Here is a 27,931-nt window from a genome sequence, read left to right on the forward strand (position 1 = left end):
TCAGACAAAGACCCTATACATGTCCTATAAACTCAGACACAGACCCTATACATGTCCTATAGTATAAATGGTTTATAGGAGAGAGTGTCCAACATATATTCTATTTATATTATAGGAAATGTATAGGGTCTGTGTCAGCTTATAGGACAGAGCGTCCAACATATACTCTGAGAAACAGACCCTACAGATATCCTATAGTATAAGTAGAATATATGTTGGATGCTCCGTCATATAAGCTGAGACACAGACCCTACAAAGTCCCGTTGAGGAAATAGAATATGCGTTGAGCGCACACTATCCCTATAGAAGTCCTGTACTATCGCGTTACCCCGTATACCTCAGCAACGCAGGTACACATCGCACACAAAGCCGGTGTGGAAACAGGTACCAGTAACTTGTTATCCGACCTGCCCCAGCATGTCCCACGGGCAAGGGACAACAAGCAAGTCCATTGTCCGTCCCTTCTACACCTTCCTCCTGGGAAAACACGTAGCCTATACCCCCCCCCCCCCCCCCCCCGCTACTCGCACGGCGTGAGCCCCGCTTTGTGGCAGAGGGGCAGCTGGATCAAGTGTGGAGTTAAAACCGTGAAGAGTTAAAACAGGAAATGCCACACCTATGCAAATAACACACACAGCGACACAACGGAGCGAAAGCCAGAACAGCCTGACCACACCGTTCCCCATTCTTGGCAGGCAGAATACTTTGTTGCCCTGTGGCTATGCCGTGCCACCCCACATACCTCCACCCGCCCCGTGCTCAAACACACAGAACAATAAGACACAACGGGGAGTGAAAGTGACCAGCAGGTGAACTTGTACGTCAGACACCAGCATTACCGGCCCGACGGGTACAAAACAGCACCAGAACCAACATTCCACGAGAGGACACCGTCTCCCCCTGCCGCTCAGTATCAAGTATTACCTCTGCCTCCCCCACCATGAGAGGACATCACACCGTTACCTGGCACGGGCTGTGACAGTCCCTCCCCCACCAAGAGAGGACATCACACCGTTACCTAGCACGGGCTGTGACAGTGACTCCCCCACCATGAGAGGACATCACACAGATACCTAGCACGGGCTGTGACAGTGCCTCCCCCACCATGAGAGGACATCACACATATACCTAGCACGGGCTGTGACAGTGCCTCCCCCACCATGAGAGGACATCACACCGTTACCTAGCACGGGCTGTGACAGTGCCTCCCCCACCATGAGAGGACATCACGCCGTTACCTAGCACAGGCTGTGACAGTGCCTCCCCCACCATGAGAGGACATCACACCGTTACCTAGCACAGGCTGTGACAGTGCCTCCCCCACCATGAGAGGACATCACACCGTTACCTAGCACGGGCTGTGACAGTGCCTCCCCCACCATGAGAGGACATCACACCGTTACCTAGCACGGGCTGTGACAGTGCCTCCCCCACCATGAGAGGACATCACACAGATACCTAGCACGGGCTGTGACAGTGCCTCCCCCACCATGAGAGGAGATCACACCGTTACCTAGCACGGGCTGTGACAGTGCCTCCCCCACCATGAGAGGACATCACACCGTTACCTAGCACGGGCTGTGACAGTGCCTCCCCCACCATGAGAGGACATCACACAGATACCTAGCACGGCTGTGACAGTGACTCCCCCACCATGAGAGGACATCACACCGTTACCTAGCACGGGCTGTGACAGTGCCTCCCCCACCATGAGAGGACATCACAACGTTACCTAGCACGGGCTGTGACAGTGCCTCCCCCACCATGAGAGGACATCACACCGTTACCTAGCACGGGCTGTGACAGTGACTCCCCCACCATGAGAGGACATCACACCGTTACCTAGCACGGGCTGTGACAGTGCCTCCCCCACCATGAGAGGACATCACACAGATACCTAGCACGGGCTGTGACAGTGCCTCCCCCACCATGAGAGGACATCACACCGTTACCTAGCACAGGCTGTGACAGTGCCTCCCCCACCATGAGAGGACATCACACTGTTACCTAGCACGGGCTGTGACAGTGCCTCCCACACCATGAGAGGACATCACACCGTTACCTAGCATGGGCTGTGACAGTGCCTCCCCCACCATGAGAGGACATCACACAGATACCTAGCACGGGCTGTGACAGTGCCTCTCCCACCATGAGAGGACATCACAACGTTACCTAGCACGGGCTGTGACAGTGCCTCCCCCACCATGAGAGGACATCACAACGTTACCTAGCACGGGCTGTGACAGTGCCTCCCCCACCATGAGAGGACATCACACCGTTACCTAGCACGGGCTGTGACAGTGACTCCCCCACCATGAGAGGACATCACACCGTTACCTAGCACGGGCTGTGACAGTGCCTCCCCCACCATGAGAGGACATCACACAGATACCTAGCACGGGCTGTGACAGTGCCTCCCCCACCATGAGAGGACATCACACCGTTACCTAGCACGGGCTGTGACAGTGCCTCCCCCACCATGAGAGGACATCACACCGTTACCTAGCACGGGCTGTGACAGTGCCTCCCCCACCATGAGAGGACATCACACCGTTACCTAGCACGGGCTGTGACAGTGCCTCCCCCACCATGAGAGGACATCACAACGTTACCTAGCACGGGCTGTGACAGTGCCTCCCCCACCATGAAGGACATCACACCGTTACCTAGCACGGGCTGTGACAGTGACTCCCCCACCATGAGAGGACATCACACCGTTACCTAGCACGGGCTGTGACAGTGCCTCCCCCACCATGAGAGGACATCACACAGATACCTAGCACGGGCTGTGACAGTGCCTCCCTCACCATGAGAGGACATCACACCATTACCTAGCACGGGCTGTGACAGTGCCTCCCCCACCATGAGAGGACATCACACTGTTACCTAGCACGGGCTGTGACAGTGCCTCCCCCACCATGAGAGGACATCACACCGTTACCTAGCACGGGCTGTGACAGTGCCTCCCCCACCATGAGAGGTGTGTGACAGTGCCTCCCCCACCATGAGAGGACATCACGCCGTTACCTAGCACGGGCTGTGACAGTGCCTCCCCCACCATGAGAGGACATCACACCATTACCTAGCACGGGCTGTGACTGTGCCTCCCCCACCATGAGAGGACATCACACCATCACCTAGCACGGGCTGTGACTGTGCCTCCCCCACCATGAGAGGACATCACACCGTTACCTAGCACGGGCTGTGACAGTGCCTCCCCCACCATGAGAGGACATCACACAGATACCTAGCACGGGCTGTGACAGTGCCTCCCCCACCATGAGAGGACATCACACCATCACCTAGCACGGGCTGTGACAGTGCCTCCCCCACCATGAGAGGACATCACACCGTTACCTAGCACGGGCTGTGACAGTGCCTCCCCCACCATGAGAGGACATCACACCGTTACCTAGCACGGGCTGTGACAGTGCCTCCCCCACCATGAGAGGACATCACACAGATACCTAGCACGGGCTGTGACAGTGCCTCCCCCACCATGAGAGGACATCACACCGTTACCTAGCACGGGCTGTGACAGTGCCTCCCCCACCATGAGAGGTGTGTGACAGTGCCTCCCCCACCATGAGAGGACATCACGCCGTTACCTAGCACGGGCTGTGACAGTGCCTCCCCCACCATGAGAGGACATCACACCGTTACCTAGCACGGGCTGTGACAGTGCCTCCCCCACCATGAGAGGACATCACACCGTTACCTAGCACGGGCTGTGACTGTGCCTCCCCCACCATGAGAGGACATCACACCGTTACCTAGCACGGGCTGTGACAGTGCCTCCCCCACCATGAGAGGACATCACACAGATACCTAGCACGAGCTGTGACAGTGCCTCCCCCACCATGAGAGGACATCACACCGTTACCTAGCACGGGCTGTGACAGTGCCTCCCCCACCATGAGAGGACATCACACAGATACCTAGCACGGGCTGTGACAGTGCCTCCCCCACCATGAGAGGACGTCACACCGTTACCTAGCACGGGCTGTGACAGTGCCTCCCCCACCATGAGAGGACATCACACCGTTACCTAGCACGGGCTGTGACAGTGCCTCCCCCACCATGAGAGGACATCACACCGTTACCTAGCACGGGCTGTGACAGTGCCTCCCCCACCATGAGGGGACATCACACAGATACCTAGCACGGGCTGTGACAGTGCCTCCCCCACCATGAGATGTGTGTGACAGTGCCTCCCCCACCATGAGAGGACATCACACAGATACCTAGCACGGGCTGTGACAGTGCCTCTCCCACCATGAGAGGACATCACACCGTTACCTAGCACGGGCTGTGACAGTGCCTCCCCCACCATGAGAGGACATCACACAGATACCTAGCACGGGCTGTGACAGTGCTTCCCCCACCATGAGAGGACATCACACAGATACCTAGCACGGGCTGTGACAGTGCCTCCCCCACCATGAGAGGACATCACACCGTTACCTAGCACGGGCTGTGACAGTGCCTCCCACACCATGAGAGGACATCACACAGATACCTAGCACGGGCTGTGACAGTGCCTCCCCCACCATGAGAGGACATCACACAGATACCTAGCACGGGCTGTGACAGTGCCTCCCCCACCATGAGAGGACATCACACCATTACCTAGCACGGGCTGTGACAGTGCCTCCCCCACCATGAGAGGACATCACACAGATACCTAGCACGGGCTGTGACAGTGCCTCCCCCACCATGAGAGGACATCACACCGTTACCTAGCACGGGCTGTGACAGTGCCTCCCCCACCATGAGAGGACATCACACAGATACCTAGCACGGGCTGTGACAGTGCCTCCCCCACCATGAGAGGACATCACACCGTTACCTAGCACGAGCTGTGACAGTGCCTCCCCCACCATGAGAGGACATCGCACCGTTACCTAGCACGGGCTGTGAAAGTGCCTCCCCCACCATGAGGGGACATCACGCCGTTACCTAGCACGGGCTGTGACAGTGCCTCCCCCACCATGAGAGGACATCACACCGTTACCTAGCACGGGCTGTGACAGTGCCTCCCCCACCATGAGAGGACATCACACCGTTACCTAGCACGAGCTGTGACAGTGCCTCCCCCACCATGAGAGGACATCGCACCGTTATCTAGCACGGGCTGTGACAGTGCCTCCCCCACCATGAGGGGACATCACACCGTTACCTAGCACGAGCTGTGACAGTGCCTCCCCCACCATGAGAGGACATCGCACCGTTACCTAGCACGGGCTGTGACAGTGCCTCCCCCACCATGAGGGGACATCACGCCGTTACCTAGCACGGGCTGTGACAGTGCCTCCCCCACCATGAGAGGACATCACACAGATACCTAGCACGGGCTGTGACAGTGCCTCCCCCACCATGAGAGGACATCACACCGTTACCTAGCACGAGCTGTGACAGTGCCTCCCCCGCCATGAGAGGACATCGCACCGTTACCTAGCACGGGCTGTGACAGTGCCTCCCCCACCATGAGGGGACATCACGCCGTTACCTAGCACGGGCTGTGACAGTGCCTCCCCCACCATGAGAGGACATCACACCGTTACCTAGCATGGGCTGTGACAGTGTCTCCCCCACCATGAGAGGACATCACACAGATACCTAGCACGGGCTGTGACAGTGCCTCCCCCACCATGAGAGGACATCACACCGTTACCTAGCACGGGCTGTGACAGTGCCTCCCCCACCATGAGAGGACATCACACCGTTACCTAGCACGGGCTGTGACAGTGCCTCCCCCACCATGAGAGGACATCACACAGATACCTAGCACGGGCTGTGACAGTGCCTCCCCCACCATGAGAGGACATCACACCGTTACCTAGCACGGGCTGTGACAGTGCCTCCCCCACCATGAGAGGACATCACACCGTTACCTAGCACGGGCTGTGACAGTGCCTCCCCCACCATGAGAGGACATCACACCGTTACCTAGCACGGGCTGTGACAGTGCCTCCCCCACCATGAGAGGACATCACACCGTTACCTAGCACGGGCTGTGACAGTGCCTCCCCCACCATGAGAGGACATCACACCGTTACCTAGCACGGGCTGTGACAGTGCCTCCCCCACCATGAGAGGACATCACACAGATACCTAGCACGGGCTGTGACAGTGCCTCCCCCACCATGAGAGGACATCGCACCGTTACCTAGCACGGGCTGTGACAGTGCCTCCCCCACCATGAGGGGACATCACGCCGTTACCTAGCATGGGCTGTGACAGTGCCTCCCCCACCATGAGAGGACATCACACCGTTACCTAGCACGGGCTGTGACAGTGCCTCCCCCACCATGAGAGGACATCACACCGTTACCTAGCACGGGCTGTGACAGTGCCTCCCCCACCTTGAGAGGACATCACACCGTTACCTAGCACGGGCTGTGACAGTACCTCCCCCACCATGAGAGGACATCACACCGTTACCTAGCACGGGCTGTGACAGTGCCTCCCCCACCATGAGAGGACATCACACCGTTACCTAGCACGGGCTGTGACAGTGTCTCCCCCACCATGAGAGGACATCACACAGATACCTAGCACGGGCTGTGACAGTGCCTCCCCCACCATGAGAGGACATCACACCGTTACCTAGCACGGGCTGTGACAGTGCCTCCCCCACCATGAGAGGACATCACACCGTTACCTAGCACGGGCTGTGACAGTGCCTCCCCCACCATGAGAGGACATCACACCGTTACCTAGCACGGGCTGTGACAGTGCCTCCCCCACCATGAGAGGACATCACACCGTTACCTAGCACGGGCTGTGACAGTGCCTCCCCCACCATGAGAGGACATCACACCGTTACCTAGCACGGGCTGTGACAGTGCCTCCCCCACCATGAGGGGACATCACGCCGTTACCTAGCACGGGCTGTGACAGTGCCTCCCCCACCATGAGAGGACATCACACAGATACCTAGCACGGGCTGTGACAGTGCCTCCCCCACCATGAGAGGACATCACACAGATACCTAGCACGGGCTGTGACAGTGCCTCCCCCACCATGAGAGGACATCACACCGTTACCTAGCACGAGCTGTGACAGTGCCTCCCCCACCATGAGAGGACATCGCACCGTTACCTAGCACGGGCTGTGACAGTGCCTCCCCCACCATGAGGGGACATCACGCCGTTACCTAGCACGGGCTGTGACAGTGCCTCCCCCACCATGAGAGGACATCACACCGTTACCTAGCACGGGCTGTGACAGTGCCTCCCCCACCATGAGAGGACATCACACCGTTACCTAGCACGAGCTGTGACAGTGCCTCCCCCACCATGAGAGGACATCGCACCGTTACCTAGCACGGGCTGTGACAGTGCCTCCCCCACCATGAGGGGACATCACACCGTTACCTAGCACGAGCTGTGACAGTGCCTCCCCCACCATGAGAGGACATCGCACCGTTACCTAGCACGGGCTGTGACAGTGCCTCCCCCACCATGAGGGGACATCACGCCGTTACCTAGCACGGGCTGTGACAGTGCCTCCCCCACCATGAGAGGACATCACACAGATACCTAGCACGGGCTGTGACAGTGCCTCCCCCACCATGAGAGGACATCACACCGTTACCTAGCACGAGCTGTGACAGTGCCTCCCCCACCATGAGAGGACATCGCACCGTTACCTAGCACGGGCTGTGACAGTGCCTCCCCCACCATGAGGGGACATCACGCCGTTACCTAGCACGGGCTGTGACAGTGCCTCCCCCACCATGAGAGGACATCGCACCGTTACCTAGCACGGGCTGTGACAGTGCCTCCCCCACCATGAGAGGACATCACACCGTTACCTAGCATGGGCTGTGACAGTGTCTCCCCCACCATGAGAGGACATCACACAGATACCTAGCACGGGCTGTGACAGTGCCTCCCCCACCATGAGAGGACATCACACCGTTACCTAGCACGGGCTGTGACAGTTCCTCCCCCACCATGAGAGGACATCACACCGTTACCTAGCACGGGCTGTGACAGTGCCTCCCCCACCATGAGAGGACATCACACAGATACCTAGCACGGGCTGTGACAGTGCCTCCCCCACCATGAGAGGACATCACACCATTACCTAGCACGGGCTGTGACAGTGCCTCCCCCACCATGAGAGGACATCACACCGTTACCTAGCACGGGCTGTGACAGTGCCTCCCCCACCATGAGAGGACATCACACAGATACCTAGCACGGGCTGTGACAGTGCCTCCCCCACCATGAGAGGACATCACACCGTTACCTAGCACGGGCTGTGACAGTGCCTCCCCCACCATGAGAGGACATCACACAGATACCTAGCACGGGCTGTGACAGTGCCTCCCCCACCATGAGAGGACATCACACCGTTACCTAGCACGAGCTGTGACAGTGCCTCCCCCACCATGAGAGGACATCGCACCGTTACCTAGCACGGGCTGTGAAAGTGCCTCCCCCACCATGAGGGGACATCACGCCGTTACCTAGCACGGGCTGTGACAGTGCCTCCCCCACCATGAGAGGACATCACACCGTTACCTAGCACGGGCTGTGACAGTGCCTCCCCCACCATGAGAGGACATCACACCGTTACCTAGCACGGGCTGTGACAGTGCCTCCCCCACCATGAGGGGACATCACGCCGTTACCTAGCACGGGCTGTGACAGTGCCTCCCCCACCATGAGAGGACATCACACAGATACCTAGCACGGGCTGTGACAGTGCCTCCCCCACCATGAGAGGACATCACACAGATACCTAGCACGGGCTGTGACAGTGCCTCCCCCACCATGAGAGGACATCACACCGTTACCTAGCACGAGCTGTGACAGTGCCTCCCCCACCATGAGAGGACATCGCACCGTTACCTAGCACGGGCTGTGACAGTGCCTCCCCCACCATGAGGGGACATCACGCCGTTACCTAGCACGGGCTGTGACAGTGCCTCCCCCACCATGAGAGGACATCACACTGTTACCTAGCACGGGCTGTGACAGTGCCTCCCCCACCATGAGAGGACATCACACCGTTACCTAGCACGAGCTGTGACAGTGCCTCCCCCACCATGAGAGGACATCGCACCGTTACCTAGCACGGGCTGTGACAGTGCCTCCCCCACCATGAGGGGACATCACACCGTTACCTAGCACGAGCTGTGACAGTGCCTCCCCCACCATGAGAGGACATCGCACCGTTACCTAGCACGGGCTGTGACAGTGCCTCCCCCACCATGAGGGGACATCACGCCGTTACCTAGCACGGGCTGTGACAGTGCCTCCCCCACCATGAGAGGACATCACACAGATACCTAGCACGGGCTGTGACAGTGCCTCCCCCACCATGAGAGGACATCACACCGTTACCTAGCACGAGCTGTGACAGTGCCTCCCCCACCATGAGAGGACATCGCACCGTTACCTAGCACGGGCTGTGACAGTGCCTCCCCCACCATGAGGGGACATCACGCCGTTACCTAGCACGGGCTGTGACAGTGCCTCCCCCACCATGAGAGGACATCGCACCGTTACCTAGCACGGGCTGTGACAGTGCCTCCCCCACCATGAGAGGACATCACACCGTTACCTAGCATGGGCTGTGACAGTGTCTCCCCCACCATGAGAGGACATCACACAGATACCTAGCACGGGCTGTGACAGTGCCTCCCCCACCATGAGAGGACATCACACCGTTACCTAGCACGGGCTGTGACAGTTCCTCCCCCACCATGAGAGGACATCACACCGTTACCTAGCACGGGCTGTGACAGTGCCTCCCCCACCATGAGAGGACATCACACAGATACCTAGCACGGGCTGTGACAGTGCCTCCCCCACCATGAGAGGACATCACACCATTACCTAGCACGGGCTGTGACAGTGCCTCCCCCACCATGAGAGGACATCACACCGTTACCTAGCACGGGCTGTGACAGTGCCTCCCCCACCATGAGAGGACATCACACAGATACCTAGCACGGGCTGTGACAGTGCCTCCCCCACCATGAGAGGACATCACACCGTTACCTAGCACGGGCTGTGACAGTGCCTCCCCCACCATGAGAGGACATCACACAGATACCTAGCACGGGCTGTGACAGTGCCTCCCCCACCATGAGAGGACATCGCACCGTTACCTAGCACGGGCTGTGACAGTGCCTCCCCCACCATGAGAGGACATCGCACCGTTACCTAGCACGGGCTGTGACAGTGCCTCCCCCACCATGAGAGGACATCACACCGTTACCTAGCATGGGCTGTGACAGTGTCTCCCCCACCATGAGAGGACATCACACAGATACCTAGCACGGGCTGTGACAGTGCCTCCCCCACCATGAGAGGACATCACACCGTTACCTAGCACGGGCTGTGACAGTTCCTCCCCCACCATGAGAGGACATCACACCGTTACCTAGCACGGGCTGTGACAGTGCCTCCCCCACCATGAGAGGACATCACACAGATACCTAGCACGGGCTGTGACAGTGCCTCCCCCACCATGAGAGGACATCACACCATTACCTAGCACGGGCTGTGACAGTGCCTCCCCCACCATGAGAGGACATCACACCGTTACCTAGCACGGGCTGTGACAGTGCCTCCCCCACCATGAGAGGACATCACACCGTTACCTAGCACGAGCTGTGACAGTGCCTCCCCCACCATGAGAGGACATCGCACCGTTACCTAGCACGGGCTGTGACAGTGCCTCCCCCACCATGAGGGGACATCACACCGTTACCTAGCACGAGCTGTGACAGTGCCTCCCCCACCATGAGAGGACATCGCACCGTTACCTAGCACGGGCTGTGACAGTGCCTCCCCCACCATGAGGGGACATCACGCCGTTACCTAGCACGGGCTGTGACAGTGCCTCCCCCACCATGAGAGGACATCACACAGATACCTAGCACGGGCTGTGACAGTGCCTCCCCCACCATGAGAGGACATCACACCGTTACCTAGCACGAGCTGTGACAGTGCCTCCCCCACCATGAGAGGACATCGCACCGTTACCTAGCACGGGCTGTGACAGTGCCTCCCCCACCATGAGGGGACATCACGCCGTTACCTAGCACGGGCTGTGACAGTGCCTCCCCCACCATGAGAGGACATCGCACCGTTACCTAGCACGGGCTGTGACAGTGCCTCCCCCACCATGAGAGGACATCACACCGTTACCTAGCATGGGCTGTGACAGTGTCTCCCCCACCATGAGAGGACATCACACAGATACCTAGCACGGGCTGTGACAGTGCCTCCCCCACCATGAGAGGACATCACACCGTTACCTAGCACGGGCTGTGACAGTTCCTCCCCCACCATGAGAGGACATCACACCGTTACCTAGCACGGGCTGTGACAGTGCCTCCCCCACCATGAGAGGACATCACACAGATACCTAGCACGGGCTGTGACAGTGCCTCCCCCACCATGAGAGGACATCACACCATTACCTAGCACGGGCTGTGACAGTGCCTCCCCCACCATGAGAGGACATCACACCGTTACCTAGCACGGGCTGTGACAGTGCCTCCCCCACCATGAGAGGACATCACACAGATACCTAGCACGGGCTGTGACAGTGCCTCCCCCACCATGAGAGGACATCACACCGTTACCTAGCACGGGCTGTGACAGTGCCTCCCCCACCATGAGAGGACATCACACAGATACCTAGCACGGGCTGTGACAGTGCCTCCCCCACCATGAGAGGACATCACACCGTTACCTAGCACGAGCTGTGACAGTGCCTCCCCCACCATGAGAGGACATCGCACCGTTACCTAGCACGGGCTGTGAAAGTGCCTCCCCCACCATGAGGGGACATCACGCCGTTACCTAGCACGGGCTGTGACAGTGCCTCCCCCACCATGAGAGGACATCACACCGTTACCTAGCACGGGCTGTGACAGTGCCTCCCCCACCATGAGAGGACATCACACCGTTACCTAGCACGGGCTGTGACAGTGCCTCCCCCACCATGAGGGGACATCACGCCGTTACCTAGCACGGGCTGTGACAGTGCCTCCCCCACCATGAGAGGACATCACACAGATACCTAGCACGGGCTGTGACAGTGCCTCCCCCACCATGAGAGGACATCACACAGATACCTAGCACGGGCTGTGACAGTGCCTCCCCCACCATGAGAGGACATCACACCGTTACCTAGCACGAGCTGTGACAGTGCCTCCCCCACCATGAGAGGACATCGCACCGTTACCTAGCACGGGCTGTGACAGTGCCTCCCCCACCATGAGGGGACATCACGCCGTTACCTAGCACGGGCTGTGACAGTGCCTCCCCCACCATGAGAGGACATCACACTGTTACCTAGCACGGGCTGTGACAGTGCCTCCCCCACCATGAGAGGACATCACACCGTTACCTAGCACGAGCTGTGACAGTGCCTCCCCCACCATGAGAGGACATCGCACCGTTACCTAGCACGGGCTGTGACAGTGCCTCCCCCACCATGAGGGGACATCACACCGTTACCTAGCACGAGCTGTGACAGTGCCTCCCCCACCATGAGAGGACATCGCACCGTTACCTAGCACGGGCTGTGACAGTGCCTCCCCCACCATGAGGGGACATCACGCCGTTACCTAGCACGGGCTGTGACAGTGCCTCCCCCACCATGAGAGGACATCACACAGATACCTAGCACGGGCTGTGACAGTGCCTCCCCCACCATGAGAGGACATCACACCGTTACCTAGCACGAGCTGTGACAGTGCCTCCCCCACCATGAGAGGACATCGCACCGTTACCTAGCACGGGCTGTGACAGTGCCTCCCCCACCATGAGGGGACATCACGCCGTTACCTAGCACGGGCTGTGACAGTGCCTCCCCCACCATGAGAGGACATCGCACCGTTACCTAGCACGGGCTGTGACAGTGCCTCCCCCACCATGAGAGGACATCACACCGTTACCTAGCATGGGCTGTGACAGTGTCTCCCCCACCATGAGAGGACATCACACAGATACCTAGCACGGGCTGTGACAGTGCCTCCCCCACCATGAGAGGACATCACACCGTTACCTAGCACGGGCTGTGACAGTTCCTCCCCCACCATGAGAGGACATCACACCGTTACCTAGCACGGGCTGTGACAGTGCCTCCCCCACCATGAGAGGACATCACACAGATACCTAGCACGGGCTGTGACAGTGCCTCCCCCACCATGAGAGGACATCACACCATTACCTAGCACGGGCTGTGACAGTGCCTCCCCCACCATGAGAGGACATCACACCGTTACCTAGCACGGGCTGTGACAGTGCCTCCCCCACCATGAGAGGACATCACACAGATACCTAGCACGGGCTGTGACAGTGCCTCCCCCACCATGAGAGGACATCACACCGTTACCTAGCACGGGCTGTGACAGTGCCTCCCCCACCATGAGAGGACATCACACAGATACCTAGCACGGGCTGTGACAGTGCCTCCCCCACCATGAGAGGACATCACACCGTTACCTAGCACGAGCTGTGACAGTGCCTCCCCCACCATGAGAGGACATCGCACCGTTACCTAGCACGGGCTGTGAAAGTGCCTCCCCCACCATGAGGGGACATCACGCCGTTACCTAGCACGGGCTGTGACAGTGCCTCCCCCACCATGAGAGGACATCACACCGTTACCTAGCACGGGCTGTGACAGTGCCTCCCCCACCATGAGAGGACATCACACTGTTACCTAGCACGAGCTGTGACAGTGCCTCCCCCACCATGAGAGGACATCGCACCGTTACCTAGCACGGGCTGTGACAGTGCCTCCCCCACCATGAGGGGACATCACACCGTTACCTAGCACGAGCTGTGACAGTGCCTCCCCCACCATGAGAGGACATCGCACCGTTACCTAGCACGGGCTGTGACAGTGCCTCCCCCACCATGAGGGGACATCACGCCGTTACCTAGCACGGGCTGTGACAGTGCCTCCCCCACCATGAGAGGACATCACACAGATACCTAGCACGGGCTGTGACAGTGCCTCCCCCACCATGAGAGGACATCACACCGTTACCTAGCACGAGCTGTGACAGTGCCTCCCCCACCATGAGAGGACATCGCACCGTTACCTAGCACGGGCTGTGACAGTGCCTCCCCCACCATGAGGGGACATCACGCCGTTACCTAGCACGGGCTGTGACAGTGCCTCCCCCACCATGAGAGGACATCACACCGTTACCTAGCATGGGCTGTGACAGTGTCTCCCCCACCATGAGAGGACATCACACAGATACCTAGCACGGGCTGTGACAGTGCCTCCCCCACCATGAGAGGACATCACACCGTTACCTAGCACGGGCTGTGACAGTGCCTCCCCCACCATGAGAGGACATCACACCGTTACCTAGCACGGGCTGTGACAGTGCCTCCCCCACCATGAGAGGACATCACACAGATACCTAGCACGGGCTGTGACAGTGCCTCCCCCACCATGAGAGGACATCACACCGTTACCTAGCACGGGCTGTGACAGTGCCTCCCCCACCATGAGAGGACATCACACCGTTACCTAGCACGGGCTGTGACAGTGCCTCCCCCACCATGAGAGGACATCACACCGTTACCTAGCACGGGCTGTGACAGTGCCTCCCCCACCATGAGAGGACATCACACCGTTACCTAGCACGGGCTGTGACAGTGCCTCCCCCACCATGAGAGGACATCACACCGTTACCTAGCACGGGCTGTGACAGTGCCTCCCCCACCATGAGAGGACATCACACAGATACCTAGCACGGGCTGTGACAGTGCCTCCCCCACCATGAGAGGACATCGCACCGTTACCTAGCACGGGCTGTGACAGTGCCTCCCCCACCATGAGGGGACATCACGCCGTTACCTAGCATGGGCTGTGACAGTGCCTCCCCCACCATGAGAGGACATCACACCGTTACCTAGCACGGGCTGTGACAGTGCCTCCCCCACCATGAGAGGACATCACACCGTTACCTAGCACGGGCTGTGACAGTGCCTCCCCCACCTTGAGAGGACATCACACCGTTACCTAGCACGGGCTGTGACAGTACCTCCCCCACCATGAGAGGACATCACACCGTTACCTAGCACGGGCTGTGACAGTGCCTCCCCCACCATGAGAGGACATCACACCGTTACCTAGCACGGGCTGTGACAGTGCCTCCCCCACCATGAGAGGACATCACACAGATACCTAGCACGGGCTGTGACAGTGCCTCCCCCACCATGAGAGGACATCACACCGTTACCTAGCACGAGCTGTGACAGTGCCTCCCCCACCATGAGAGGACATCGCACCGTTACCTAGCACGGGCTGTGACAGTGCCTCCCCCACCATGAGGGGACATCACGCCGTTACCTAGCACGGGCTGTGACAGTGCCTCCCCCACCATGAGAGGACATCGCACCGTTACCTAGCACGGGCTGTGACAGTGCCTCCCCCACCATGAGAGGACATCACACCGTTACCTAGCATGGGCTGTGACAGTGTCTCCCCCACCATGAGAGGACATCACACAGATACCTAGCACGGGCTGTGACAGTGCCTCCCCCACCATGAGAGGACATCACACCGTTACCTAGCACGGGCTGTGACAGTTCCTCCCCCACCATGAGAGGACATCACACCGTTACCTAGCACGGGCTGTGACAGTGCCTCCCCCACCATGAGAGGACATCACACAGATACCTAGCACGGGCTGTGACAGTGCCTCCCCCACCATGAGAGGACATCACACCATTACCTAGCACGGGCTGTGACAGTGCCTCCCCCACCATGAGAGGACATCACACCGTTACCTAGCACGGGCTGTGACAGTGCCTCCCCCACCATGAGAGGACATCACACAGATACCTAGCACGGGCTGTGACAGTGCCTCCCCCACCATGAGAGGACATCACACCGTTACCTAGCACGGGCTGTGACAGTGCCTCCCCCACCATGAGAGGACATCACACAGATACCTAGCACGGGCTGTGACAGTGCCTCCCCCACCATGAGAGGACATCACACCGTTACCTAGCACGAGCTGTGACAGTGCCTCCCCCACCATGAGAGGACATCGCACCGTTACCTAGCACGGGCTGTGAAAGTGCCTCCCCCACCATGAGGGGACATCACGCCGTTACCTAGCACGGGCTGTGACAGTGCCTCCCCCACCATGAGAGGACATCACACCGTTACCTAGCACGGGCTGTGACAGTGCCTCCCCCACCATGAGAGGACATCACACTGTTACCTAGCACGAGCTGTGACAGTGCCTCCCCCACCATGAGAGGACATCGCACCGTTACCTAGCACGGGCTGTGACAGTGCCTCCCCCACCATGAGGGGACATCACACCGTTACCTAGCACGAGCTGTGACAGTGCCTCCCCCACCATGAGAGGACATCGCACCGTTACCTAGCACGGGCTGTGACAGTGCCTCCCCCACCATGAGAGGACATCACACCGTTACCTAGCACGGGCTGTGACAGTGCCTCCCCCACCATGAGAGGACATCACACCGTTACCTAGCACGGGCTGTGACAGTGCCTCCCCCACCATGAGAGGACATCACACCGTTACCTAGCACGGGCTGTGACAGTGCCTCCCCCACCATGAGAGGACATCACACCGTTACCTAGCACGGGCTGTGACAGTGCCTCCCCCACCATGAGAGGACATCACACCGTTACCTAGCACGGGCTGTGACAGTGCCTCCCCCACCATGAGAGGACATCACACAGATACCTAGCACGGGCTGTGACAGTGCCTCCCCCACCATGAGAGGACATCGCACCGTTACCTAGCACGGGCTGTGACAGTGCCTCCCCCACCATGAGGGGACATCACGCCGTTACCTAGCATGGGCTGTGACAGTGCCTCCCCCACCATGAGAGGACATCACACCGTTACCTAGCACGGGCTGTGACAGTGCCTCCCCCACCATGAGAGGACATCACACCGTTACCTAGCACGGGCTGTGACAGTGCCTCCCCCACCTTGAGAGGACATCACACCGTTACCTAGCACGGGCTGTGACAGTACCTCCCCCACCATGAGAGGACATCACACCGTTACCTAGCACGGGCTGTGACAGTGCCTCCCCCACCATGAGAGGACATCACACCGTTACCTAGCACGGGCTGTGACAGTGTCTCCCCCACCATGAGAGGACATCACACAGATACCTAGCACGGGCTGTGACAGTGCCTCCCCCACCATGAGAGGACATCACACCGTTACCTAGCACGGGCTGTGACAGTGCCTCCCCCACCATGAGAGGACATCACACCGTTACCTAGCACGGGCTGTGACAGTGCCTCCCCCACCATGAGAGGACATCACACCGTTACCTAGCACGGGCTGTGACAGTGCCTCCCCCACCATGAGAGGACATCACACCGTTACCTAGCACGGGCTGTGACAGTGCCTCCCCCACCATGAGAGGACATCACACCGTTACCTAGCACGGGCTGTGACAGTGCCTCCCCCACCATGAGGGGACATCACGCCGTTACCTAGCACGGGCTGTGACAGTGCCTCCCCCACCATGAGAGGACATCACACAGATACCTAGCACGGGCTGTGACAGTGCCTCCCCCACCATGAGAGGACATCACACCGTTACCTAGCACGAGCTGTGACAGTGCCTCCCCCACCATGAGAGGACATCGCACCGTTACCTAGCACGGGCTGTGACAGTGCCTCCCCCACCATGAGGGGACATCACGCCGTTACCTAGCACGGGCTGTGACAGTGCCTCCCCCACCATGAGAGGACATCACACCGTTACCTAGCACGGGCTGTGACAGTGCCTCCCCCACCATGAGAGGACATCACACCGTTACCTAGCACGAGCTGTGACAGTGCCTCCCCCACCATGAGAGGACATCGCACCGTTACCTAGCACGGGCTGTGACAGTGCCTCCCCCAACATGAGGGGACATCACACCGTTACCTAGCACGAGCTGTGACAGTGCCTCCCCCACCATGAGAGGACATCGCACCGTTACCTAGCACGGGCTGTGACAGTGCCTCCCCCACCATGAGGGGACATCACGCCGTTACCTAGCACGGGCTGTGACAGTGCCTCCCCCACCATGAGAGGACATCACACAGATACCTAGCACGGGCTGTGACAGTGCCTCCCCCACCATGAGAGGACATCACACCGTTACCTAGCACGAGCTGTGACAGTGCCTCCCCCACCATGAGAGGACATCGCACCGTTACCTAGCACGGGCTGTGACAGTGCCTCCCCCACCATGAGGGGACATCACGCCGTTACCTAGCACGGGCTGTGACAGTGCCTCCCCCACCATGAGAGGACATCGCACCGTTACCTAGCACGGGCTGTGACAGTGCCTCCCCCACCATGAGAGGACATCACACCGTTACCTAGCATGGGCTGTGACAGTGTCTCCCCCACCATGAGAGGACATCACACAGATACCTAGCACGGGCTGTGACAGTGCCTCCCCCACCATGAGAGGACATCACACCGTTACCTAGCACGGGCTGTGACAGTTCCTCCCCCACCATGAGAGGACATCACACCGTTACCTAGCACGGGCTGTGACAGTGCCTCCCCCACCATGAGAGGACATCACACAGATACCTAGCACGGGCTGTGACAGTGCCTCCCCCACCATGAGAGGACATCACACCATTACCTAGCACGGGCTGTGACAGTGCCTCCCCCACCATGAGAGGACATCACACCGTTACCTAGCACGGGCTGTGACAGTGCCTCCCCCACCATGAGAGGACATCACACCGTTACCTAGCACGGGCTGTGACAGTGTCTCCCCCACCATGAGAGGACATCACACCGTTACCTAGCACGGGCTGTGACAGTGCCTCCCCCACCATGAGAGGAGATCACACCGTTACCTAGCACGGGCTGTGACTGTGCCTCCCCTACCATGAGAGAACATCACACCGTTACCTAGCACGGGCTGTGACAGTGCCTCCCCCACCATGAGAGGACATCACACCGTTACCTAGCACGGGCTGTGACAGTGCCTCCCCCACCATGAGAGGACATCACACCGTTACCTAGCACGGGCTGTGACAGTGCCTCCCCCACCATGAGAGGACATCACACCGTTACCTAGCACGGGCTGTGACAGTGCCTCCCCCACCATGAGAGGACATCACAAAGATACCTAGCACGGGCTGTGACAGTCCCTCCCCCACCATGAGAGGACATCACACCGTTACCTAGCACGGGCGGTGACAGTGCCTCCCCCACCATGAGAGGACATCGCACCGTTACCTAGCACGGGCTGTGACAGTGCCTCCCCCACCATGAGAGGACATCACACCGTTACCTAGCACGGGCTGTGACAGTGCCTCCCCCACCATGAGAGGACATCACACCGTTACCTAGCACGGGCTGTGACAGTGCCTCCCCCACCATGAGAGGACATCACACCGTTACCTAGCACGGGCTGTGACAGTGCCTCCCCCACCATGAGAGGACATCACACCGTTACCTAGCACGGGCTGTGACAGTGCCTCCCCCACCATGAGAGGACATCACACCGTTACCTAGCACGGGCTGTGACAGTGCCTCCCCCACCATGAGAGGACATCACACCGTTACCTAGCACGGGCTGTGACAGTGCCTCCCCCACCATGAGAGGACATCACACCGTTACCTAGCACGGGCTGTGACAGTGCCTCCCCCACCATGAGAGGACATCACACCGTTACCTAGCACGGGCTGTGACAGTGCCTCCCCCACCATGAGAGGACATCACACCGTTACCTAGCACAGGCTGTGACAGTGCCTCCCCCACCATGAGAGGACATCACACTGTTACCTAGCACGGGCTGTGACAGTGCCTCCCCCACCATGAGAGGACATCACACCGTTACCTAGCACGGGCTGTGACAGTGCCTCCCCCACCATGAGAGGACATCACACCGTTACCTAGCACGGGCTGTGACAGTGCCTCCCTCACCATGAGAGGACATCACACCGTTACCTAGCACGGGCTGTGACAGTGCCTCCCCCACCATGAGAGGACATCACACCGTTACCTAGCACGGGCTGTGACAGTGCCTCCCCCACCATGAGAGGACATCACACCGTTACCTAGCACGGGCTGTGACAGTGCCTCCCCCACCATGAGAGGACATCACACCGTTACCTAGCACGGGCTGTGACAGTGCCTCCCCCACCATGAGAGGACATCACACTGTTACCTAGCACGGGCGGTGACAGTGCCTCCCCCACCATGAGAGGACATCACACCGTTACCTAGCACGGGCTGTGACAGTGCCTCCCCCACCATGAGAGGACATCACACAGATACCTAGCACGGGCTGTGACAGTGCCTCCCCCACCATGAGAGGACATCACACCGTTACCTAGCACGGGCTGTGACAGTGCCTCCCCCACCATGAGAGGACATCACACCGTTACCTAGCACGGGCTGTGACAGTGCCTCCCCCACCATGAGAGGACATCGCCACCACCCCCACCGGCAGGGGCTGTGACAGTGCCTCCCCCACCATGAGAGGACATCGCCACCACCCCCACCGGCAGGGGGGCATTGAGAATGTCTGGGGAAGCGACAGGTCGATTGTCCCCCCCATCTTGGCCACATGTTGGGGGGGGAGGGGAGTAAATACATATTCTGCCCACAGGAGCTGGGATTTCAAACATTTGTCAAATAAATTCAATAGAAGAAAAAGAGAATAATATATTGAACATTTTTAATGCCGCAAATAAATACTGAAATCGGATCGATAGAAATGTTTGAAATTGTTTTTATTCCTTGTTTTAAATTTTTTATTTAGAGGTTAAACCAGGGTCAGGGGTTACATTGAGGTTATGGGTCACTGTAAAGCCAGGGTCAGGTCAGGGTCATGTAGTGTCCGAGGTGACAAGGGGCAGGGATCGATGGTTCGGATGGTAGGTGGAAGGTCAGAGGTCACACAAAATTACGCTGGGGGAAAAGGTCAAGCATGGTCATTAGCGCCAGAGTTATTTTTTTGCTAGGGTCAGGGGTCAGTTGTGGTCAGAGGTCACCTTGGTTAGGAAGTCACTCAAGGTCAGACTAAACCGAAGTTAAACATAGTAAAGGGTCAGGGGTCATACAGGAGCATCATGGTCAGGGGTCATAGGACAACCCAGGGTCTTGTCAGGCTGCATCAGGTCGAACGTCACAAGGGGACAGAGGTTGAATGGCCAGGGTCAGAGGTCATCCGGCGTAGGTCGTCCGGTAGAAATCGGAAGATGCGCCAGCCCTCCGCCTGAGAGAGGTCCCGCGCCCCGCGGGAGAGGTAGAAAGAAATGGAGGGCTGATTCCAATCCAAGACGGAGAACTGGAGGTGTGAACAGCCGAGAGAGAGGCAGGACTGAGGGAGGAGAGAGGAGAGGGAGGAGAGGGAGGGAGGAGAGAAAGGAGAGAGAGGAGGGAGGAGAGAGGAGAGAGAGGAGGGAGAGAGAGAGGAGGGAGGAGAGAGAGGAGGGAGGAGAGAGACGGGTGGAGGGTGAGAGAGAGGGGGAAAGAGGAGAGAGAGATGAGGGGGAGAGAGAGAAGAGGGAGGAGAGAGGAGAGGGAGGGGAGGGAGGGGGGAGAGGAGAGGGAGGAGAGGGAGGGAAGGGAGGGAGGAGAGAGAGGAGAGGGAGGAGAGGGAGGAAAGGGAGGAGGGAGGAGAGAGGGAGAGAGAGAGGGGAGGAAGGAGAGAGAGAAGAGGGAGGAGAGAGGAGAGGGAGGAGAGAGAGGAGGGAGGAGAGAGGGAGAGAGAGAGGGGAGGAAGGAGAGAGAGGGGAGGAAGGAGAGAGAGAAGAGGGAGGAGGGAGGAGAGAGAGGAGGGAGGAGAGGGAGAGAGAGAAGGAGAGGGAGAGAAAGAAGGGGTGGGAGGAGAGAGACGGGTGGAGGGGGAGAGAGAGGGATGGGAAAGAGAGGGGGAGATGAGAGAGGGGGAAAGTGGAAAAGCAGGGGCGAAAGAGAGGGGGGAAAGAGGAGAGAGAGGCGAGGGAGAGAGAGGAGGGAGGAGAGAGGAGAGGGAGAGAAGAGGGAGGAAGGAAGGAGAGGAAGGAGAGAAACGGGTGGAGGGGGAGAGAGAGGGATTGGAAAGAGGAGAGAGAGACGAGGGAGAGAGAGGAGGGAGGAGAGAGGAGAGGGAGAGAAGAGGGAGGAAGGAGAGAGACGGGTAGACGGGGAGAGAGGGATGGGAAAGAGGAGAGAGAGACGAGGGGGAGAGAGATACTGTATTATTATACATACTTTACAAGACTCCCCCCCCCCCTCAGGTGCTCACCTCTGCAACAGCTGCTAGGAGCCGGGACCCGATACCTTTGCCTGACAAAGACAAAAGGAGTGCAGTGTATACCTGTGTGTATATGTACAGAGCAGTGTATACCTGTGTGTATATGTACAGAGCAGTGTATACCTGTGTGTATACGTACAGAGCAGTGTATACCTGTGTGTATACGTACAGAGCAGTGTATACCTGTGTGTATATGCACAGAGCAGTGTATACCTGTGTGTATATGTACAGAGCAGTGTATACCTGTGTGTATATGTACAGAGCAGTGTATACCTGTGTGTATACGTACAGAGCAGTGTATACCTGTGTGTATATGTACAGAGCAGTGTATACCTGTGTGTATATGTACAGAGCAGTGTATACCTGTGTGTATATGTACAGAGCAGTGTATACCTGTGTGTATACGTACAGAGCAGTGTATACCTGTGTGTATATGTACAGAGCAGTGTATACCTGTGTGTATATGTACAGAGCAGTGTATACCTGTGTGTATATGTACAGAGCAGTGTATACCTGTGTGTATACGTACAGAGCAGTGTATACCTGTGTGTATATGTACAGAGCAGTGTATACCTGTGTGTATATGTACAGAGCAGTGTATACCTGTGTGTATATGTACAGAGCAGTGTATACCTGTGTGTATACGTACAGAGCAGTGTATACCTGTGTGTATATGTACAGAGCAGTGTATACCTGTGTGTATATGTACAGAGCAGTGTATACCTGTGTGTATATGTACAGAGCAGTGTATACCTGTGTGTATATGTACAGAGCAGTGTATACCTGTGTGTATATGTACAGAGCAGTGTATACCTGTGTGTATATGTACAGAGCAGTGTATACCTGTGTGTATACGTACAGAGCAGTGTATACCTGTGTGTATATGTACAGAGCAGTGTATACCTGTGTGTATATGTACAGAGCAGTGTATACCTGTGTGTATATGTACAGAGCAGTGTATACCTGTGTGTATATGTACAGAGCAGTGTATACCTGTGTGTATATGTACAGAGCAGTGTATACCTGTGTGTATATGTACAGAGCAGTGTATACCTGTGTGTATATGTACAGAGCAGTGTATACCTGTGTGTATATGTACAGAGCAGTGTATACCTGTGTGTATATGTACAGAGCAGTGTATACCTGTGTGTATATGCACAGAGCAGTGTATACCTGTGTGTATATGTACAGAGCAGTGTATACCTGTGTGTATATGTACAGAGCAGTGTATACCTGTGTGTATACGTACAGAGCAGTGTATACCTGTGTGTATATGTACAGAGCAGTGTATACCTGTGTGTATATGTACAGAGCAGTGTATACCTGTGTGTATATGTACAGAGCAGTGTATACCTGTGTGTATATGTACAGAGCAGTGTATACCTGTGTGTATATGTACAGAGCAGTGTATACCTGTGTGTATATGTACAGAGCAGTGTATACCTGTGTGTATATGTACAGAGCAGTGTATACCTGTGTGTATATGCGCAGAGCAGTGTATACCTGTGTGTATATGCACAGAGCAGTGTATACCTGTGTGTATATGCGCAGAGCAGTGTATACCTGTGTATATGCGCAGAGCAGTGTATACCTGTGTGTATATGCGCAGAGCAGTGTATACCTGTGTATATGCGCAGAGCAGTGTATACCTGTGTGTATATGCGCAGAGCAGTGTATACCTGTGTATATGCGCAGAGCAGTGTATACCTGTGTGTATATGCGCAGAGCAGTGTATACCTGTGTGTATACGTACAGAGCAGTGTATACCTGTGTGTATATGTACAGAGCAGTGTATACCTGTGTGTATATGTACAGAGCAGTGTATACCTGTGTGTATATGTACAGAGCAGTGTATACCTGTGTGTATATGTACAGAGCAGTGTATACCTGTGTGTATATGTACAGAGCAGTGTATACCTGTGTGTATATGTACAGAGCAGTGTATACCTGTGTGTATACGTACAGAGCAGTGTATACCTGTGTGTATATGTACAGAGCAGTGTATACCTGTGTGTATATGTACAGAGCAGTGTATACCTGTGTGTATATGTACAGAGCAGTGTATACCTGTGTGTATATGTACAGAGCAGTGTATACCTGTGTGTATATGTACAGAGCAGTGTATACCTGTGTGTATATGTACAGAGCAGTGTATACCTGTGTGTATATGTACAGAGCAGTGTATACCTGTGTGTATATGCACAGAGCAGTGTATACCTGTGTGTATATGTACAGAGCAGTGTATACCTGTGTGTATATGTACAGAGCAGTGTATACCTGTGTGTATATGTACAGAGCAGTGTATACCTGTGTGTATACGTACAGAGCAGTGTATACCTGTGTGTATATGTACAGAGCAGTGTATATATGTGTGTATATGTACAGAGCAGCGTATACCTGTGTATATGCGCAGAGCAGTGTATACCTGTGTGTATATGTACAGAGCAGTGTATACCTGTGTGTATATGTACAGAGCAGTGTATACCTGTGTGTATATGTACAGAGCAGTGTATACCTGTGTGTATATGTACAGAGCAGTGTATATCTGTGTGTATATGTACAGAGCAGTGTATACCTGTGTGTATATGTACAGAGCAGTGTATACCTGTGTGTATATGTACAGAGCAGTGTATACCTGTGTGTATATGTACAGAGCAGTGTATACCTGTGTGTATATGTACAGAGCAGTGTATACCTGTGTGTATATGCACAGAGCAGTGTATACCTGTGTGTATATGTACAGAGCAGTGTATACCTGTGTGTATATGTACAGAGCAGTGTATACCTGTGTGTATATGTACAGAGCAGTGTATACCTGTGTGTATACGTACAGAGCAGTGTATACCTGTGTGTATATGTACAGAGCAGTGTATATATGTGTGTATATGTACAGAGCAGCGTATACCTGTGTATATGCGCAGAGCAGTGTATACCTGTGTGTATATGTACAGAGCAGTGTATACCTGTGTGTATATGTACAGAGCAGTGTATACCTGTGTGTATATGTACAGAGCAGTGTATACCTGTGTGTATATGTACAGAGCAGTGTATACCTGTGTGTATATGTACAGAGCAGTGTATACCTGTGTGTATATGTACAGAGCAGTGTATACCTGTGTGTATATGTACAGAGCAGTGTATACCTGTGTGTATATGTACAGAGCAGTGTATACCTGTGTGTATATGTACAGAGCAGTGTATACCTGTGTGTATATGTACAGAGCAGTGTATACCTGTGTGTATATGTGCAGAGCAGTGTATACCTGTGTGTATATGTGCAGAGCAGTGTATACCTGTGTGTATATGTGCAGAGCAGTGTATACCTGTGTGTATATGTACAGAGCAGTGTATACCTGTGTGTATATGTACAGAGCAGTGTATACCTGTGTGTATATGTACAGAGCAGTGTATACCTGTGTGTATACGTACAGAGCAGTGTATACCTGTGTGTATATGTACAGAGCAGTGTATATCTGTGTGTATATGTACAGAGCAGCGTATACCTGTGTATATGCGCAGAGCAGTGTATACCTGTGTGTATATGTACAGAGCAGTGTATACCTGTGTGTATATGTACAGAGCAGTGTATACCTGTGTGTATATGTACAGAGCAGTGTATACCTGTGTGTATATGTACAGAGCAGTGTATACCTGTGTGTATATGTACAGAGCAGTGTATACATGTGTGTATATGTACAGAGCAGTGTATACCTGTGTGTATATGTACAGAGCAGTGTATACCTGTGTGTATATGTACAGAGCAGTGTATACCTGTGTGTATATGTGCAGAGCAGTGTATACCTGTGTGTATATGTACAGAGCAGTGTATACCTGTGTGTATATGTACAGAGCAGTGTATACATGTGTGTATATGTACAGAGCAGTGTATACCTGTGTGTATATGTACAGAGCAGTGTATACCTGTGTGTATATGTACAGAGCAGTGTATATCTGTGTGAATATTGTATTGTGTGTGTGTGTTTGTGTTTGTCGCACACTGTGTGTGTGTGTCTCTATCTCTATATATTTATATCTATGTGTGTATATATCTGTGTGTATACTGTATTGTATGTCTTTATTTATATAGCGCCAAAAGTGTACTCAGCGCTTCACAGAGAATACAGTACAGGGGATTATAATTATACAATAAGTGCAGCAAAATCAGACAATAGGAAAGGAAATCCCTGCCCCAAAGAGCTTACACTCTAAGAGGTTTAATGGGGAACTTACAGAGACAGCAGGTGAGGGAATAAGTGCTGTAGATGGCAGCGCTTGGCCACAATGGGTGGTACGAGTGATTATGAGTGTGGGACAGTAACCATGAGTGCAGGCTGTTGGGGTGCTTGATTTGTGGGGTGAGATTTAAGGTTAGTCAGTATTAAATCAGAAGGTTAACACCATTTGCACGAGAAGAGGTGGCAGGGAGGCATGGGTGAGAGGAGGTGGCAGGGAGGCGTGGGTGAGAGGAGGTGGCAGGGAGGCGTGGGTGAGAGGAGGTGGCAGGGAGGCATGGGTGAGAGGAGGTGGCAGGGAGGCGTGGGTGAGAGGAGAAGGCAGGGAGGCATGAGTGAGAGGAGGTGGCAGGGAGGCGTGGGTGAGAGGAGGTGGCAGGGAGGCGTGGGTGAGAGGAGGTGGCAGGGAGGCGTGGGTGAGAGGAGAAGGCAGGGAGGCATGAGTGAGAGGAGGTGGCAGGGAGGCGTGGGTGAGAGGAGATGGCAGGGAGGCGTGGGTGAGAGGAGATGGCAGGGAGGCGTGGGTGAGAGGAGATGGCAGGGAGGCATGAGTGAGATCAGCTGTGTGTATGTCTGACTTCAGGCTATGGGGAGATCCCCAGCAGCGGGAAGGAGTAGATAGAGGGTGTGAATAGAGGATTTGTGTGGGTGCTTTTATTGAGGGGTATAGAAGTTGTTGGGGGAGGGGTGTATAAATAATGATGCAGTGGGGAAGTTGGAGAGAACAGAGACATTCACCAAGGAGTGAGGAAACCGTAAACAAAAAAAGCCGTAGGGTGGGCATAGTGAGATGCAGGAGGAGAGGGCACAGTGAGATGCAGGAGGAGAGGACATAGTGAGATGCAGGAGGAGAGGGCATAGTGAGATGCAGGAGAGGACATAGTGAGATGCAGGAGGGAGGGCATAGTGAGATGCAGGAGGAGAGGGCACAGTGAGATGCAGGAGGAGAGGGCACAGTGAGATGCAGGAGGAGAGGGCATAGTGAGATGCAGGAGGAGAGGGCATAGTGAGATGCAGGAGAGGACATAGTGAGATGCAGGAGGAGAGGACATAGTGAGATGCAGGAGGAGAGGACATAGTGAGATGCAGGAGGAGAGGACATAGTGAGATGCAGGAGGAGAGGGCATAGTGAGATGCAGGAGGAGAGGGCATAGCGAGATGCAGGAGGAGAGGACATAGCGAGATGCAGGAGGAGAGGGCATAGCGAGATGCAGGAGGAGAGGACATAGTGAGATGCAGGAGGGGAAGACATAGTGAGATGCAGGAGGAGAGGACATAGTGAGATGCAGGAGGAGAGGGCATAGTGAGATGCAGGAGGAGAGGGCATAGTGAGATGCAGGAGGAGAGGGCATAGTGAGATGCAGGAGGAGAGGACATAGTGAGATGCAGGAGGAGAGGACATAGTGAGATGTAGGAGGAGAGGGCATAG

At 56.0% G+C, this 27,931-nt stretch overlaps 1 protein-coding gene across 2 annotated transcripts in view; it reads right to left on the bottom strand.

Annotated features, from left to right (window-relative positions):
- Positions 1 to 20,745: 20,745 nt before the first annotated feature.
- Positions 20,746 to 27,931, bottom strand: part of LOC142485017 (thialysine N-epsilon-acetyltransferase-like) — a 28,877-nt gene continuing 21,691 nt past the window's right edge. For both annotated transcript variants that reach the window (XM_075584246.1, XM_075584245.1), the window contains exons 5-6: positions 22,262 to 22,302; positions 20,746 to 21,352 (exon numbers count right to left, since the gene is read on the bottom strand). In XM_075584246.1, the coding sequence (XP_075440361.1) occupies positions 21,158 to 21,352; positions 22,262 to 22,302 (236 nt within the window). In that variant the 3' untranslated portion in view covers positions 20,746 to 21,157. The remainder of the gene's footprint in view (positions 21,353 to 22,261; positions 22,303 to 27,931) is intronic.

The sequence above is a fragment of the Ascaphus truei genome, unplaced genomic scaffold (genome assembly GCF_040206685.1).
Source record: "Ascaphus truei isolate aAscTru1 unplaced genomic scaffold, aAscTru1.hap1 HAP1_SCAFFOLD_512, whole genome shotgun sequence".
Taxonomy (NCBI): domain Eukaryota; kingdom Metazoa; phylum Chordata; class Amphibia; order Anura; family Ascaphidae; genus Ascaphus; species Ascaphus truei.